The 17,720-nt window shown below is 54.6% G+C and overlaps 1 protein-coding gene across 1 annotated transcript; it reads right to left on the reverse strand.

Annotated features, from left to right (window-relative positions):
- Nucleotides 1–1,664: 1,664 nt before the first annotated feature.
- On the reverse strand, nucleotides 1,665–13,736 carry Pdlim2 (PDZ and LIM domain 2). Its single transcript, XM_036200078.1, has 10 exons — nucleotides 13,585–13,736; nucleotides 12,102–12,196; nucleotides 11,215–11,366; nucleotides 9,111–9,180; nucleotides 8,859–9,010; nucleotides 8,615–8,693; nucleotides 5,274–5,356; nucleotides 4,972–5,099; nucleotides 3,372–3,489; nucleotides 1,665–2,208 (listed from the first exon to the last, which is right to left on the reverse strand). The coding sequence occupies exons 2-10, from the start codon at nucleotides 12,192–12,194 to the stop codon at nucleotides 2,031–2,033; spliced, it is 1,053 nt and encodes a 350-aa protein (XP_036055971.1). The 5' UTR covers nucleotides 12,195–12,196; nucleotides 13,585–13,736; the 3' UTR covers nucleotides 1,665–2,030.
- Nucleotides 13,737–17,720: the final 3,984 nt, after the last annotated feature.

A 17,720-nucleotide genomic window follows, 5' to 3' on the forward strand; every position in this document is an offset into this window, starting at 1 on the left:
GTTGCAGGTGGAGATATAACTGCATCAGTAATCCAACTCACCCTTCTCAACCTGTCACTTACTCATTTTAACATCTTCCAAGTGTCCCCAGAGTCTCAAGGTGAAGTTCCTATCACGTCTGGAATTCAGACTCTCTTGATCTTCCTGCAGGTTCCCCAGCAGCCACTGCTCGAAGCTGAGCATTCTGCTGGCGGTCACCCATCTCTCAACACATGGATCAGTCCTTTTTTCAGATGGCGATAGCTTTGAATATATAGCAGCCCCCTGTGTGTTCCAAGACATCCTTAGCAGCTACTGTACTTTATGATGCCAGCTCCATAGCTGCTGCTTCAACATTGTCTCCAGGAAAGTGAAAAAAAGTGTTTAATCTTCTGCTTGCCCACTGTGCCAAAGCCCAAATTCTAAGGAATTCCTCTTCTGTGAGCACTTTCTTGCTGTGGGATCATTGAACACTAGATGGCGCCAAAGAGACTACCACCGTTCTAACCAGTAGCTGAGTTTGGGGGACTCCGCCAGCTTGCCAGCCTTGATCTTTCCTATAAAAATACAGGCTCATCTTCAGGCAGCCATCCAGGCAAAAGGTGAGATGATTATATCAAGGTATAAATTATATCCACAGGTGTCTGAGAAGGCAACACAGTCTCTGCCAAGATTCCTTTCCCAAAGAGCCAGATAGCAAAGACCGCCATCAAGACCTCACCCTCCACAGCTAGCTTTGATCCCCTTTGAAAAAGATTTAGATGCCTCCCCTCCCCAGGCTGACAGCGGGCATGGCTGGAACACACAACAACACCTGAAGATGTTCTGAAATGTCCTCTGAGATTAAAACTAAGAGTGGCTGATAGTTCAGACCACTGCCCCCTACCCTCCTCTCTGCTCACATGCACCCCACACAGGGCAGGATGTTGTGCTCCAGCTGCACCCATGGTATTTTCTTCATCAGTGAAGCCAGCAGAAAGGGTGCAGGTAGGAGCTCTTGGGTGATGGGTAGTACCTTGGAGTGAGTACTCCATTGGATTGTCTCAGGCCACAGCCCTTCCTGAGCAAGGCCACCCCAGGGCCCTGGTCTGAGGATATCCTTGGCTGATGGTTCACTGGTCCAAATGGAACAAACAGCCTAAAGCATCAAGCTCCTCCACCCACCTACACACCACCCCCGGGTCCCGCTTCCTGCCTGTCCTGCTCATCTGTGTACACTGGTAGTCAGTGAGGCTGGTGGTAGCTACACAAAGTGAAGATCCCAGTCCAGCGCCGCCCACAGCTGAGTGTGTGGAGTGTTTGTCTAGCCAAGAAGCCCTTCCCTGGTTCTCTGGTTCTCTGCTGTTATGTCTCTCCTAGCTTCAGAGAAGAAACCCCTTCGCTCCAAGCATGAGCAACCATCTTTAAAAAAAAAAATAGTTAAGGAAGTGTATACCCCCAATTTCAAGGAGCAGTCCACTGAGTGCGGTGGAGTATATACTGTAGTCTCAGTCCAGTCCTGCTGGGAGAGATGTAAGTCTGACGTACCTGGAATACTGTCTCAAAGGTACAAAAAAGAAAAAAAAAGAAGCAGGCCTCTGTGATGGGGTATGTGGGGGCGGGGCTTAAGGAGGGGAAATAAGAGGGTACCCATAAGTAAAAACTTTCTTCCCTGGAACAGGGAAAAAAAGGAGAAAAGGACACTATTTGGGTTTTATCCACATGTATATAGAGTTCATACGTCAAAAACTTTACACCGTAGATATCATTAACCTCAGGCCCATCTTGCCCTTCTAGATACTTCCATATGTGCGCAACCCTATACACACACCTGTCGAATGGAGTGGCCATTGCAGAGTGCAGGAAGAAAGGCCGGAGAGAGTGGAGACTGTCCTCAGCACTTGCAGTCTGAGACTAGTCCCAAGCCTTGGCTTCACCCAGCAAGGACAAAGGGGTCTCCCAACCTTAGTTCACGGAAGAGCCATCACCTGCCATCACCCCCTCCCTGCTTGCTCTCGGTATGGTCCTGTCTGCAGAGCCTGAGAACACAGACAGGCTGAGCGCCTTGAGGCTCAGGCCCGAGAGCTGAGAGTGCCAGGCACTGAGTAGCGCTGGCGGGCATGCTTCTCACAGTACAACTCATCGCCCACCCAGAAGTGACCGCGCATCTTCAGGTTCAGCCCGCAGTCTGCACAGGTGTAGCAGCCAGGGTGTCGGTACCTCCCCTCCTGGATGCGGACAGCCTGGTTCCTGCAAAAAGGGAGAGCCATTAGATTCGGGAGAGAGGCAAGATAGTTAGGAGGACCTGGCATGAGGCCACCATTCCCAGGAAACCTGTTCCCCAGCCAGTCAGACACTCAGACACAAACACCTCAGGCACTTGACTCCCAAGCCTCTCTCAGGAATTTCACTTTACCAACCCCCAACAGAAGCACAAACACCCTCTTAGGATCTCCTAATCAAGAACAACAAAAAAGGGCCAGACTTATGGCTCATCAGGTGGAAAACACTTGCCACAGAAGCCTGGCAACCTGAGTGTTATCCATGGTGGCATGAGAGAACCAGCTCCCAAAAGCTGTCTTCTGAGCTTGACATCTATGCCATGGTTACTTCCACACTCATACATACATTAATAAGTAAATTTTAATTAAAAAGAACATGAGCTAGGCATGCGAGCGCATGCCTATGATCACAGCATTAAGTCGGCAGGAGTGTACAGTTTGAGGCAGCCCCTAGTTCACAGACTGACAAATTCCCCCACGGCCCCTGGGCAGTGGCTCTCGGAAAGTGACCCTGGATCCAGAACTCATGGCGTCAGCATTACAAGGCAGTGAAATCAGAACTGATACCCTGGGGCTGCTTGTGTGCTGCTTCACAAGCCCTCCAGGGACAGAGATGCAGGCTTCTGGGGGAGCCTCTCTACACACCAGCTTCCCACCTACTTTCTCAGAGTACAGGACACCATCCTGGCATGCAAATGAGAAAGCTGCAGCCAGGGAAGGTCAAGGAATTGCCCAAAGTAAGTCACCTGACTCAGTGCTGGCATTTATAGGGGAGGGGTACCAGCTTTTTTTTTAAGCAGAGAGAAGGGCTACATTATAATGCCACCCACTGAGAAATGAACCCAGGGGCAGGAAAGGGAGAGCTTTTCCAAGAGGAGGGATGTGTCTCATCGGGGGCAGATCTCCAGAGGTTTGGGGAATATGTAGGAAAAACCAAAAGTGGAAATATTTTTCATTCCTTTGGGGAGAGAGGAGAAAGTGAGGGTGGGCAGGAAACAGCCAAGCATTCACTCTGAACATGAAGCCACTTGGCCATGCCCCCCTCTATGGTCCCTGACTGACAGCCCAGCTTTGTCTGAAAGCCCCCGTGCTCCCCAGGGCATGCTCATCACCCAGCCCTCCAGCACTCACGAGATGTTGACACTGCACTTCTCACAGGTGTGGAGCTTGGGTGGGGTGGCCGAGGCCTTGGAGGTGGGCAAGGCGGCCTGGGGACTCAGCGAGCTGGGCACAAAGGCAGGTGTGCCACCTGGGAGGGGCAGGAGACAGAGAGACGCATGAGAGCTGCTTGTCCACCTGCAGAGGTGCCCAGCTGTACTTAATGGCATTTATGACACCCTTCAGATCCTCCCCAGGACACTCCCACACTTGTTGCAAAAGGCGTACTTTCACATGGACCTCTAAAGTACCAGTGGGAACACAAACAGGTAAAGGAGGAAGGTGACTGGGGCAGACCCCTGGCATAAGGCTGCTGGGGAGTGGGGGGGGGGGTATGAACCCTGTCCTTCTAAAGCAACCTGGGGACATCCATGCCTAGTGTTTGTTGTAGACAAGTAGGTGCTCTCTTTCTGTGAGCCAATCATGATGATTAAACAGTCCTAGGTCGTAACAACATCACAGTGTCTTTGTACAGCCCTTTCAAAGGCCTTTCTATGCATCATTGCATCTGAGCCAGCCAAAACACCCAGATGAAGCACAGAGGCATTGGGCAGCTGTTGTCCAAGCTGAGAGTCCGAGGCACCCATGAAGTGACCTTCTGTTTGTACTCTCCACCCACCCACCCATCACGACTACCAATCTCCCTATGGCCCCTCCCTTAGTCTGTAGTGACCTCAGAGTCAGGATGGGTGGGATCTGTTCCAAAACCTTCTCTCTTAGCCCCCGTATGTTCCAGCGAACAGCCGTGTGAGTACTACACACTGGAGTTGGAACCAGCCACCAGGAACTGGCCATTCTGTAGCTCTAAGCTCTGTTCTGCCAGACTCATGTTCCCCATCCTCCCTGTGGACAAGACAGTGCTCCTGTCTGCCAATATAAAGAGCATCGTTCCTGATTTGCTGGAGGACAGCATGCATCCCACTTCTTAGCCACTCCCATGGGAACTTCCCAGGACCATACCCCCGATAATTGGAGCTCCTCAGGGGCTGAAGTCAGGTTATGCCTCAACACATCTGCTCCGCCGGATAAACACATCAGTGTATTTCCAATGAGTACATGGGCAGCTGGCGGGAGCCTGCATCGTGTTGCTCACATGCTTGGTAGGATAGCTTATGGCAGAGCATTCTTTGTTCTGGCTCCCAAGGCCCTTGCCTCAGCAACTTGCTCTCCACGACACCCTCCCATGCTGCCAGGCCAAGCCACTTTCTCTGGTTGCTGGCCTCCACATTCCATAGTGCTCCCAGCCAGGCCACTGTCTTAAGGTTGCTGGAGTCTTGGATCTTGTTTCAAGGCCAAATCAAATGCCTCTTCTTCCAAAAGGCCGGCCCTGGAGTCCCCCTGTTTTTATCACTTCCTTGTTGTCCTGGTTCTGGCTGGTACCATATAACCATCTTCTAGGGGTACGTTGTACACCCCAACCAGAAAATCAACTTCTTGAAAGCAACTGGGGCCTGACATCTGCTCCCTTAATCCCTGGTTCTGCTATGGGACCTTAAACTACTTCCTCCGTCCGTTTGGGCTGGCTCCAGGGAGTCCAGCAGCCTTACTTCATGCCCGAGCCTAGAGGCCTCACCTCTCTCCTCAGCCTCCAGGGCTTCCTGTAAGAGCAGAAAAGAGCTGGACTGTCTTGGGGCGCCTCGTCCCTGGCGGTTCTCTTGCAGCATCTTGAATACCTCTGAGTCCTCTTCCAGGTCCAAGTTGCTGTGGACGAGACAGCTAGGAATGAGGAGGACCCTGTGCCCAAGTACTGGGACACACCCCAGTGCTCAAGAGTATGGACGGATTAAGGGGCGGAGACTCCCATCCCTCTCAAGGAAACAAGTCCCCTCCCAGACCCTCCAGGAGCTCACCCAACTCTGAAAGACCTGCTGGTACCTGAACCTGGGGCTGGAGGACCGAGGTCCTGGGGGATGTAGCAGCACCCTCACTGCCGAGTCGCTGGGGCTGCTGTGTCCGGCCTGTGGGAGGAGAGCAGAGGGGAGGAGTCAGGCCCAACCCCAGTGGCCGGCACGCTCCCTATGCATTACCAGATGCTGCTCCCCAAAATCAACGCGAGGGGGCGCCTGGCCTCCAATGACCTGCTGGTGAAAGGTACCCTGTCCCTTGCCCTCGGAAGCCAAGACATCAGAGAGGATGGAATCCCATTAGGGGAGAGAGGCCAGCGCCGGAATGCAGAGATGCTTCAAGGAGATCCTGGAGATCCCACAAGGACAGAACGAGGACATCAGGTGGGGGACTCCACACAGACACCCTTTAGATACGTTCCTCACACTTAGAGATGTGGCCAGCCTCCTATTCCATAGAAGAAACAGAAAAAGAAGCAAGCAAGCCTGGAAGCCAATTCTTTTACCAACAGGCCATGGAAACATAAATGTGGAGAGGGTTAAGCCCTCCTGGAGCCAGGATGGGGCTGCGCAGATTCTCAGTGCCTTTCACACAGCTCTCCTAACAGGGTCAGGCTCTGAGCTGCCCCTTCCTCCTACCATTTGAGGCCTGGACCTGCCCTACCCCACCACCACCTCCCAAGCATTATGAGCAGCTGCACTCTGCAAATAATCTCATTTTGTGCATTTGCTCTTGGACACTGAAACCCAGGCTTCTACTTCACTGTCGATTCTGGAAGCCTGTTGCCAGCGTGCACCTGGGTACACTCTTTCCACTGTGATCCCCCAATGGGATCTGGAGGAGTCAGAGAGGGGACCATTAGCAGCCAATGAAGCTGAGAAACCTGGGGGGTGGGGGGTAGAGATCCTGAAATGTTCTTCCAACTGAAATATATCCCCAGCCTTTTGGGGTTCCTTTGCTACCATGCTCTAGGGTACAGTGGCTGGCCCAAGCTTCCTGTGGGTCTGAGGCAGGATTCCATACCAGGCTCCTAGATGGTTTTTCAGGGTTAAACAAGGTCTGCAATAACTTTCTCAGGACCTCAAGAGCAATGCCATATCTCCAAGCAGGCCAGCATATGCCCTGTATTAGACAACAGTCTAGGGGGAAAGGGAGGACTGAATCCTTCCGGCCTAGGCTCCTTCAGGGGCCAAGTTTTCATTCCCAGCAAGAGAAGAGGTGTGGTTTTCACATGATGAACCTGCACCTTCCAGAATGACAACACCCGAGAGGGTATCCTACATCCCAGCTCTCTAGCCTCAGCCAGCCAAGAGCCCATGACAAAATCGGAGTATCTCTGCTCCCTCCGGCCCACAGATCTTTCTGGGCAGCCAATGCCATCACCTGAAGAGGCCTGCCTTTGCCTCCCATCTCTCCCAGACATGTGAGGACTTTCACAGAAGGGACATTTCCTCCCCAAATCCAGCAAACTACTTCCCCATCATCTGACCTTCATAGGCATGCCGGTAGTAAACCCCTCCAAAATGTGCTGCTATCAGGCAGATGGAGATGTTCATGGTGAGTACCAGAGGTGGGCCAGAGAACCAGGAGAAATTCCGTAGGGACCTAATCAGACCTAATGTGCTTCTTCCCTGTGGAACCTCTAAGAAACTAAACTGTAGTGTGACTCAAGAAGGAAGTGTGGACCCATGACTCCTGCACCTATCAGCACAACCTGAGGGGTTAGGAGGTCTGGCTTTTTTCCATGAAAGCATCCCTAAGGGCCCAGAGGGTGCTTCACAAGAAGCAGCTGGCTGAGAGAGTTCCTTAGGGTCAATCTCGCCTGACTCTGAGGACCAGAGAGGAGGAGGGTCTTGCTCTGAGTAACACAGCAGCAATGGGACCAGCCAGGGCCTGCCTACCACCTGACCCCAGCTCCTTGTTTTAGCATATAAGCTTGTCAAAACACAAGTTCCTGTTCTGAACCCCCATTCCCATTTTGCAGCAGGTCCAGACTGGGGAACTGCATTTTCCCATAGAAATCCTCAGGGGCTGCTGCTGACTTGAAACTTACCTCCTGGACCACCAACCTACATCCCGTTTTGCCTCAGTGGGACACTCCAGGAGGATCTGCCCTTGGGCGCCCACAGGCTGCTGAGACAAGAGCCCCTAGGAAATTCTGTGGCCAGAAAGGAAGCTTCCACTAGCTCCAGCCCAAGCTCCTTCCCAGCTTGGCTCAAAACCTGCCAGATCTTGCTGGTCTCCCCTTCTCCTAGGATTTCAGGAGAAATCACTACATCACTCTCCAATCGAAACCCTACCCCCAACCTCCCTCCACTGTCCAGAGAAATTCCTAGCGGAGCCTTCCCAGGCCACCCAACCTACTTTGCTCTCTCCCCTTCCAGAATGCCTCCTGCTTTTGTAATTAATCCCACACTGTTTCATACTTAATTGTTTCAAAATTGTTTGGCATGTTTGTCTTATCTCAACAGCCACATCTTAAATTCTTTAAAGATGGATCTGTGGCCGCCACAGCACCCACCCAGCTGGCCCTGGCTGGGGTAGGCACATGGCCCTATCACCACAAATGCTGCCCCTTCCTTCTCCAGACATCCCCCACCCCCCGCCACACACACACACACACACACACACACACACACACACACACACTTCCTTGTCCTCTCCTCCTAAAACCCCCAAAGGACCCTGCTCTTTGGAATGCAGAACAACCCAGAAGTAAGATTCCAGCAGCTGGGTCTTGTTCCATTCACCCCAAAGGCCAGACGTGCCCCCAGCCACTCTGCCCCCAGCAGCTGAGGGCCAGGACTATTGTCCTTCTCCATGTTTCATCACCACGTCCCTGCCCCTGGGGAGGAGAAATACCACCTGGGGCTTAAGCTGTCAGCCAGGTCACAGAGATGTTGGGGACGGGGTGGGGGAGGGGTCCTGCAGAGGAAGGCCCAGACAGAAAACTGGCCAAGGGCAGCATAGACAGAACCACAGTCCCTCAGAGGCTCTCTGGGCTGAGTAGAAGGAGATCAAGAGCTGGGGGTGGGAGTTGGGGGCTTGTGACAGGGAGGAATGTCTTTTGGAGGCGCAGCCAGCACGGAGAGGGACTCATCCCAACAACAGCAGCAAAACTATTTCAGCCACAGCCCAAGAGAAACACACAGAGAAGGGAGATGGCTGGCGGGATGGAGGGGGCCGGAGCACAGGAGTACGGGATGCATAGTGGTCCCAGAGCTAGCCAGCCTCTCTGGCTCAGGGGTGTCATGTACCTGTCACAGGGGAATGGTCCCACCAGCTGTTCAGGTATTGCCAGCCGCTGTTAGTATCAGAGGCACCAATGGCAGCCAGGAGCATGGGAGACATCTTCCCTCAAGAAGCCTCACCTGTTGGCTGGTGGGGTGGCCCGGGTGGGACAGGCGGTGAGTAGCAGCAAGGCCTGGAGAATGTGTCAGACTCTGGAAACTGAAATTGGAGGGGGGCGGGGGGTGGGTGCAGAGCCCACACAGCCTGCCCCCAGGGAGGAAGGAGGGGTGTCCAGGGTTCCCTACACATAACAACTGAGACTCTGAGGGGTCAGGCCTGGATTTGGTGGCCCACTTGGCCATGGCACCCAGTCACTGAGCTCACCTACAGCCAATTACATCCTCTCCAGAAACAGCAAGTGGGCTGGTTGGGGGCGGAGTGGAGAAAGGACTGCCTGGCCTGGGACTGAGGGAGGCTGGGCTGAAATAGGCAGGTCTCCAGGAGGACTGGCTGTCATGGCGTGTCCTCAGGGAGCCCTGTGGAGAAGGGCCAAGAGAGAATTGGCATGACCCTGCTGGCTGCACCCCTCAGGGTACTTGGGGGTGCTGTAGCTCATGGCTGGAAGGACCAGCTTACCTGGAATCTAGCTGCCAGCACTTCCAAGGAGCCCTCCCCATTGGTCTGCCCAGGAGAGGCAGGTTGGGACCTGAGGGACAAGAGAGAGAGAGAAGATGTCTGTCACAAGGTCCTAGACATCCCCATCCTGAACACTGTTCCCAGGCTGGGTTCTCCAGACCAGCCAAAGATCCAGGACACTTGGACATTGGACTCTTAACTTCGTTGAGTCCAAAACAAATGACTCCCATCAACCACGGCCATCATCCCCTCAGTTCAGCACCATAACAGGAAGGACAGTTTCAGCAGAATGCTTAATAAATTCAACTGATCAGAAGTTCCTCCCATGACCCACATCCCTATTTTCTTCCATCCCATCCAATCACCAGACACTGTCTGCCTGAGATCAATTTTGAGGAAGATGGCTAATTCTATATAAATAACCCTTTGTCTTTTAAACTGTGGAGAAATGAAAGTCACAGAAGGAAAATGAGTCGTCCCAAGTCCTAAAGCCCATTGTTGGCCGAACCAGACACCTACCTTTCCCCATTGATAGGCTTGTCTCTAGTAATGGCCAGAATGTCTCTGGGAAGGTCATTTGGAATCCCTGCCTCATACTCCTCCCCAGCAAAAAAAAGGGACAGGCTTCCTTCCCTTCCCTTCCCTTCCCTTCCCTTCCCTTCCCTTCCCTTCCCTTCCCTTCCCTTCCCTTCCCTTCCCTTCCCTTCCCTTCCTGACAGGCATCTGGAGGACTTGGAGATTGAGGCTATAAGAAAGCTCAGCATCCAACCTACAACCAACAGCAGCTAGCCAGAGAGGCTCCTCTGACCCAAATGGAACTGGCAAGAGCCTGAAGATCGGGAGCTCATTGGAGATCAGAGGTAAAGGTGAGGAGAGGAGCTGTTCATCATTACTACATTCCTGGGCCTCTGGTCCCTTCTAGCAAGGTCGGCTAGCAGGAGCCTTTGTCTCCCAGGATCAGGGGTAGTGGTACAAGGTCAGGTTGAGGGGAGTGCCTGCCTCAGAACTTCTGATTGCCTCCTGGAGAAGAGGGAGGAGGATTGAGGAGGGGTCTTGGACAAAGAATAAAGACACTCTGAGCCTTGGCTTGCCTGGTGTTGAGCTGGCCAGGCCCACATCCCCCGTGGCCAGGTTCCTCTGAGAAGGACCTAACTGCAAGCGGCGGGCGGCGTCAGCAGATTTTCTCCTGATTGCAGCCTCCTGTGGATTTTGGTCCCATTCCCAGATGCCATGAGGCCCCCTCCACCCTCCTCCTCCTCTAGGTCTCTCTCCTGTAAACACTAGGGGACACAATGGCATGAAGAGGGCCAATACCATGGGAGCCTGCCTCTTCGATATTACCTATCAGTGGGGCCCATGGGTGAGGGAGAGTGAAGAGGCCAAAAGAAAGCCAGGTAGTGGGACAGAGGCAGAGAGAGAAGCAGAAGATATCCAGCTCCTTTCCAGGCCTGCCCAGAGAGCCTTTGGACCAAGGAATCTCCCGGCATTCCTGAACTATGACTCACTGTGATGTTCTACCCTGAGTAGCCACCTGTTCCCACCACCACCCCACACACACACAACACTCATGAGTGCAAGGACCCATGTTCAATGGCAAAGCCCGAAACAGTGATGGGAAGGGACAATAAGCTCTGTGAGTTATGAGTCCCCAATTCCCACCTCCACCTGGATCTACAAAAAAAAAAAAAAAAAAAAAAAAAAAGCCATCTCTCAGAGACAAGGGCACTGGAGGCTCAGCCTAGGGTACACCTTGCCCCTGAAGTTTCCTCTCTTCAACCACTTCATGCCCACACCCTGCACCATTCACACTCCTGGGAACCAGTCAAACCCGGGCTTCAGGTAGCTGGTGCCAGCTTGCCCCACCTCGCCTGTGGCTGCACGCCCAGCCTGGCGCCCACCTTTACCCAGATAGTCACCGGGACACCTTCCTTTTCACTACCACAGGCCCAGAGCTGAGGACTTCCCACATGCCCAAAGAGCCTTGGAAGACTGGGATGGGGCTGCACTGGGGCCCTAGGCAGGGCTAAGGGCGGCTGCCTGGCTGGCAATGGAGAGCTGGAGGAGGGGAGGTAGCAGGACCAGCCAGTGGAGACGGAAGGCCTACCTGTCCAGCCGCAGTCGTAGGGGTGAGGCGCTCTGTCGGATCTTGCTCTGAGCTTCAGCATGTAGCATACTCTCTGCACTCTCTCCATTGATGGCCACAATGATGTCGCCAGGCCGGAGATCTGCTGCCTCAGCCTTGCTCCGCTCTGTTACCTATAGGGATGAGAAACCAAATGCTGGCTGGTGAGTCTTTGGTACCTGATACCCACCCTGGATAGGGGTATACTTGAGAAGGCTTGGAGCAGAAGGGACCCCCTTCTGCTGCCCAAGAAATGCAGAAGCAGGACTGGACTTCTACCACCTCTTTCTCTTCCTTTCCCTGTCTGCCAGCTTGCCAGCTAATCCCTCACAGGCTTGAGTGGCACCCCTACTCCCAACAACAACAACAACAACAACACACACACACACACACACACACACACACACACACACACACACACACACTGGCATTCAAACAAGGGCCTCCCAAGGAATGTGGCGGCAGAATGTTAGGAACTGAGCTTGGGAATTTTCTGGACAGAGAACCCTGTCCGTGCAAATCACAGCTTGCAGGTGGCTGATCAAATACTGCCATGGCTATGAATGCACTCCAGCCAGGACCCGGGTCTATTTGTCCTATAGAACCACCTGCCATGGCCACCAATAGGTGTGAGTGTCAAGATTGTGGCGCAAAAGGCTGGGTCTGTCCTTCTTCCTTCACTTCCTAATGGCCTTCCTGAAGGAGACCTCATATACCCATGGCAACAGAGCACAGCTGTCCCCCTGGCCAACACTGCCCAGAGCAAGCCTCGGGCTCCAGAACAAATTGGGGGAAGCACCTGAGGGGAACAAGACACCCCTCATTTTCAGGGGCTAGCTAGCTCCTTATCGCCTAAAAACAGTCCTTACCTTGGTCACGATGATGGGTGTGTGGAAATCTCTGCCTCCACTAATGCGGAAGCCCCAAGGGGCTGGCCCCACCACATCCACAGTCAGCGCCATGCCTGAGGAAAGGAAGAGCAGGAGGTGGGACCCACTCCCACAACACACCCCAAAGAAAAGGGAGAAGATGGGTGACAGGTCTCAGAGCTGCCCAGCAGGGCCTGGGCCTGGGTGGTGATGGTAGAGGAAGTGACTAAGTCCCTCCCCCTCTGGAGAGTTTCACTTCCCCCCACCCTGGGAGGCCTTGACTCTGAGTTCCCCCTTCTAGGGTCTTGGGCCTAGCAGATCTCCTAAGAGAAGCAGTAGTCCCACTGGCAAGCTGCCAGACTTCCCTACAAATGTGTGGCATGGCGGAAAAAAACAGTGAGAAGGAATTAGCAGGTGGTAGGAGTTATCTGCACCCCACCCCACCCCCTTCGGTACCTCAAGGGCTTGTTTCCTGTCCCCCAAACTAAGAGCGCCTGCGAGATACTTCCTGCACGCTCTGTGTAGAGTGGAGCTTTCCACACAGGAGGACAGCAAGCCTTGGGGTGGCCCCACCAGACAGCAAGAAGTTAGCCAGGCCTGGGGACTGGCAGGTAGGTATCAGACCAAGGACTTCAGAGGAGCAACTTGGCTACCCCGCCCAGCCCTGACGAGTGGGTTCAGATGAGCAAGAGGAAGCTTTATTACCTTCTCTAGGGGCCTGCTGCCCTCTGAACAGCTTGAGCAAGGAGGCCAAAGCTCATCTGCCAAGGGAGGCACACCCACCCTGGTGCTGGCCAGCAGGGCAAGTTCATGTGCTGCCAGTTCGGCCACACGCTTTCCCATCTGCAGCCCCCTCTGCCCCACAAGGGAGTGCCTTTGTGGTCCAGGCCCTCCTAGGATTTCCTGAGCTTCTAGGTCTGGAGCCAGGAGTCAACCCAGTCAGGAAGCTGCAATGCCAGGCTGAGCACCACCCAGCCCAGCACCCATCCTGAGACTGTCCCTGAGGGAGGTACGGAGTCAGCAAGTACTGTCCAATATCTCAAGAACATCGAGGCCTAGGGGAGGGGGTTGGCCAGACCAGCAGTTCCACTGTCATGTCCCCAGGCAAATGGCTTTCTTTTTCACCCCGGCCCAGCCACCGTGCGTGCCTCTGGCTGATCGCTGAAAGTCTGCAAACGCCCTGAGATTCTCAGACCTTTGAGCCGGCCAGTGGACTCAGTGCAGCGAGTAGTTCGGGAATTGCCTAGCGCTGTCTGTCCCCAGCACCAGCTCTCAAGCCACTTTCCCACCAAGGCCAAAGTACCCCGGAGGCCCCAGACTAGAGGACCAGTTTCCCGGGGCCAACGGCCAATCCAAACCACCCGGTACCCAGGCCGAAGAGAGGCTTCAGGGAAGAGGGGCTTTGGGCCAAGGCTAGGCTCCGGGGAGGTGGCGATCCCCGAGGGCGGTGGCCCGCGGAGGGTGCAGGTGGGCGCGCGCTCACCTGGCTGCCGCCCGCCTGTCCCGCTGGACGGCCAGGCCCGCCGGGAAAGGGAAGGAGGGAGGGAAGGACCGAGGGAGTGAGGACCAGGAGGAGCCGCCGCCGCCGCCGCCGCCGTTCCACCGCAGCCGTCTGTCCGACTCTAGGGAGAGCTCGCCCGGGGCTCCGGGACCTGCCTCCGCCCATGTGATCCCGGGGCCGCCCCTGCCGCCGCCCCTGGCCCGGGAAGCCGCCTCCTCTGCGCTGCGAGCCGAGCCGGGGCGCCGCCACCTGGCCCGCGCCTTGCGGGGGAGCTGGGAGTGGGCGTGGGGGCGGGGGAAGCAGACTCTCCCGGAGCCGCCTCTAGGCTTGAGACCCTTCCGAGGCGCCCGCATCCTCCGGACTACCCCTGAGTACAGGGGAGCGGTTCAAATGACAGACCCTCCCCAACCGTGCGCAGCCTACGGAGACTTCATACCACCCCACAATAGGTAAAGGGACCGCGACATCATCCAGGCCTCTATCAGGCAACTGATGATGGCTCAGTGGACTTGTCCGTGGTCTGCCCGACTCCTCTGGCCACTCTTGGCTCCGATGTGGGCGCAGCTGCGGTCTCGATACCCACAAAGCCCAAACCTGAACCATTCCTCCATCCTCCTATCTGTTCCGGGGCAGACGCCCCACTGATGGCTCCGTGCTGCCAGAGCAGTGACTTAGCCTCGGATACCCGCAAGCCAAGCCTACCCTGAGCAGGAAGGCATGCCCAGACCCAGAGGAGATGGAGAGCGCTTGGCAGGGTCACCAGGCACCTCCTCTCCCAGCTAGCCTGCCTGGCATGGGCCAGCTCCAACCATCCATCACCAAGGACCCCGAGTCTGCCCCATCCCTTCCCAGGCTCCAGGGCTCAGGCCAACTGGACAAAGGAGGGTGGGGTGGGCAGGTGCATGCCCAGGAAGGAGGGAGCCATGTGACTGGAGGGTCCCCCAGAGCTATACCTGGCAACCCTTGCCCTGGGGAGTTCAAGGCCCACGCAGCTGCCTTCTGCCTCTTCAGTTGCTCTTACAACTTGGCACACACCGAGGAGCACACCTGTGGATACAGCTGTAACCTGCCTGCCTCAGGTGTGAGTCATTCCCTCCGAGTTCCCCAAGAGGATTGCCCTCGCCACCCTCACCATCCTCCTCACCCATAAAGAGCTGGTGTGGTTCCTAATCCCTGGCACTTCCCATTCAGCCAGCCTGCTTCTAGTCACCTCCCTGGCCCCACCTCCCACAACTACCACTCGGCCAGGTAAATGGCCCCACCACTGACTAATGCAGGGGGCCATTCCTCTGCTGCACCTGCTCTCCCTGTCCGGCTAGACTGGAAGCCTCTAAAGTTTGCCTTGGTGCTGGGGATTGAACCTGAGGCCCTAGACCTGGATGTACCTCTCTTTAAGCTCCACCCTCAGCCTGCTGGGAACCTCTTGAGCAGGGCAAGCACTGCCTTGGGGTTACAGTGCCTTACCCTTAAGTGTCTCAGCTGCCTTTAACTGTGTGCTGTTGGGCAGTGTGCTGCTGAGTTTTGGTCAATTTGACTAAACTGGAGTTATCTGGGAAGAGAGAACCCCAACTGAGGAACTGCTTCCCTCAGACTGTCCTGTGAGCATGTCTGTGGGGGCATTTTCTTGATGGCTGATGGATGCAGGAGGGCCCAGCCCAGTGTGGGTGGTTCCATACCTGAGCAGGTAGTCCCGGGTGGTGTAAGTAAAGCGGGCTGTGCGAGCCATAAAGAGCAAACCGTCAAGCAGTGTTTCTTCACGGCTTCTGCTTCAGTTCCCGCCTTGTGTTCCTTGGACTGTGATGTGGAACTGTAAGCTGAAATAAACCCTTTTCTCCCCTAAGTTGCTTTTGATCATGTTCTATCTCAGCCGTAGAAAGCCTGGTGAGGGGCTGGAGAGATGGCTCAGCAGTTAAGAGCACTGACTGCTCTTCCAGAGGGTTCAATTCCCAGCACCCACATGGCAGCTCACGACTGTTTGTAACTCCAGGGTCCAACACCCTCACACAGATATACATGCAGGCAAAAACACCAATGCACATAAAAAAGAAAATAAAGAAAGAAAGAAAGAAAGGAAGGAAGGAAGGAAGGAAGGAAGGAAGGAAGGAAGGAAGGAAGAACCCCTGGTGATGGTGTTTCATCACAGCAGCAGAGAAGGACACCAGGACAGGCAGTTTCCACAGCTCTTTGGAGCCCCAGTTTCTCCATGTCATAATGCCCATTTTACCCTCCTGCTATGCAGATGATTTCCCACCAAAGTTCAAGGATTACAAAACATAAAAGTTAAGGGATGTGGTAAGGAGAGAAGGCAACAGAAAAGAATTCATTTCACCCGATCAGTGATTCAAACAATATCCATGAACAAGTCTTTACTGAGCACCCACTGTCTGCCCGGAACTATGCAGTGCTGTCTTTGGGGACCCTCCAGGGTACCTCAGACAGGCTCTGAAAACACACACAGGTTAGTCTGCAGGCCTCCCTGCTCCGGGTGGAGTATTCACAAACCCCACTACAAAGTCAACTGACCAAGGGCATGACTCTGACATGCAGAAAGGACCTGTCCTGCTCTAAATGATTCTGGGTACTGGGTGCAAGTCATATCCTTCACCTGTCTGAGGGGTGGGCCACCCCAGCAGCCTTGGACTTTCTTCACCAGGCCAAGGTGTCAAAGCGGCCATCTCACAGGCCTGCCTGGCGGCTGTGGGAGAGGTTCTGGAGGCTTGTCAAAGAGAAGGGAAAAAGTTTCAACCCTGAGATGTTTCATGAGGTCACCACGGGACATAAAACAAGCTTGGATGAAGGATCAAAAGCAGGCCAGCAGGGCCCTTGCGACTCATCCTTTCTGGGCAATGGGAGGGCCTGGCCAATCTAGAACCAGAGCAAGATGAGCACTGAATGGAGGAGGGCACAAGGGCACACAGGTCTCGTTCTGCAAGCAGCAGAACCTGGCTGGGGTCCAAGCCACACCCAGGCTCAAGGAACCAGCTAGGGCCAGGTCACCGCTCTGCATGTCAGTCACCAACTCTATCCACTTGCCCCGGTTAAGGACACCTTAGGTGACAGGCCCAGGAGACAGAAGTACCAGGAAGAACATAGAAGCAGCCCAACCCTAGGCCACCACCAAGTCAGCCCTAAGTGACTGGCCTCTGGACAGGGACTGTCAGGGCACTTGATAGATGGGATGGGATGAGGTTGAGCTGGCTGCAGCCTCCAATAAGGATGTGGCCTCTGAATTTCTGAGCTCCTCTCCCGTCTGGCAGGTGTACTGTTTAGGTTGGTGACACACAGGCTTACTGCCTGCTCACGGGCCAGCAACAGCCCAAGAGTGCAGCTGCCGATCTGTGGGTGTGGTAGCTGTAGTGGAGGCCTAAACAGGAGATTTACCTCCAATTCCAGGCCAACCTGGGTCTTGGAGTCAGACTCTGACTCAGCGACAAAGAGAATTCCTTTTCTGGAGGAAAGGCCGGGGCCCAGGATGTGCTAATGTCCCCAGAGGCCACCAAGCCCTGGGGAGAGAAGAGCTGCTTTGGTTACCTCTGCCCCGCCCACTCCCAGCTTCTCTTAAGCCCAATGCTCAAAATGGTGAGCCCAGAGAAGAAAAACACTAGAGTTTGGTGTGGAGATGGAGCATTAGTGGAGAGTGTTAAGTGGGCAACAGTTAGAAATGTCATCAAGTTCAGCCTCCGCATGGTAACAGTTCCAGAGTGAAGAAGACACATCCGTCCCCAGCTCTGGATTCTCCTTCCCATCAGGCCCCACCCTGTCTCCCCTGACGCTAGTTCTCAGCACCTCTGACTATCTGGTCCTTGGGGCTGGTCCATTCTGCCTGCCACGCCTGAGACAGGAGTCAAGGGTGATTGACTCCCCTCCTCCATACAGTTGGCCCACCTACCCAAGCCACTGCCCATGACAGAAAGAAATCCCGCCAGCCGGTGGTGGCGCACACCTTTAATCCCAGGCAGGCGGATCTCTGTGAGTTCGAGCCCAGCCTGGGCTACCAAGTGAGTTCCAGGAAAGGCGCAAAGCTACACAGAGAGACCCTGTCTCGAAAACCCAAAAAGAAAAGAAAAAGAAAAAGAAATCCCACAATCCTAAATGGACACAGTTCTCCCCACCCTGCT

Source organism: Onychomys torridus, chromosome 9 (genome assembly GCF_903995425.1).
Source record: "Onychomys torridus chromosome 9, mOncTor1.1, whole genome shotgun sequence".
NCBI lineage: Eukaryota > Metazoa > Chordata > Mammalia > Rodentia > Cricetidae > Onychomys > Onychomys torridus.

Coding starts and splice junctions, on each gene's coding strand:
- Pdlim2 (XM_036200078.1), bottom strand. CDS start 12,194: ATGGCGCTGACTGTGGATGTGGTGGGGCCAGCCCCTTGGGGCTTCCGC. Junction 9,181..11,214: donor CTACGACTGCGGCTGGACAG/GTAGGCCTTCCG, acceptor CTTGTCCCTCAG/GTCCCAACCTGCCTCTCCTG. Junction 2,209..3,371: donor AAGTGCAGTGTCAACATCTC/GTGAGTGCTGGA, acceptor CCCTTTTTGCAG/GAACCAGGCTGTCCGCATCC.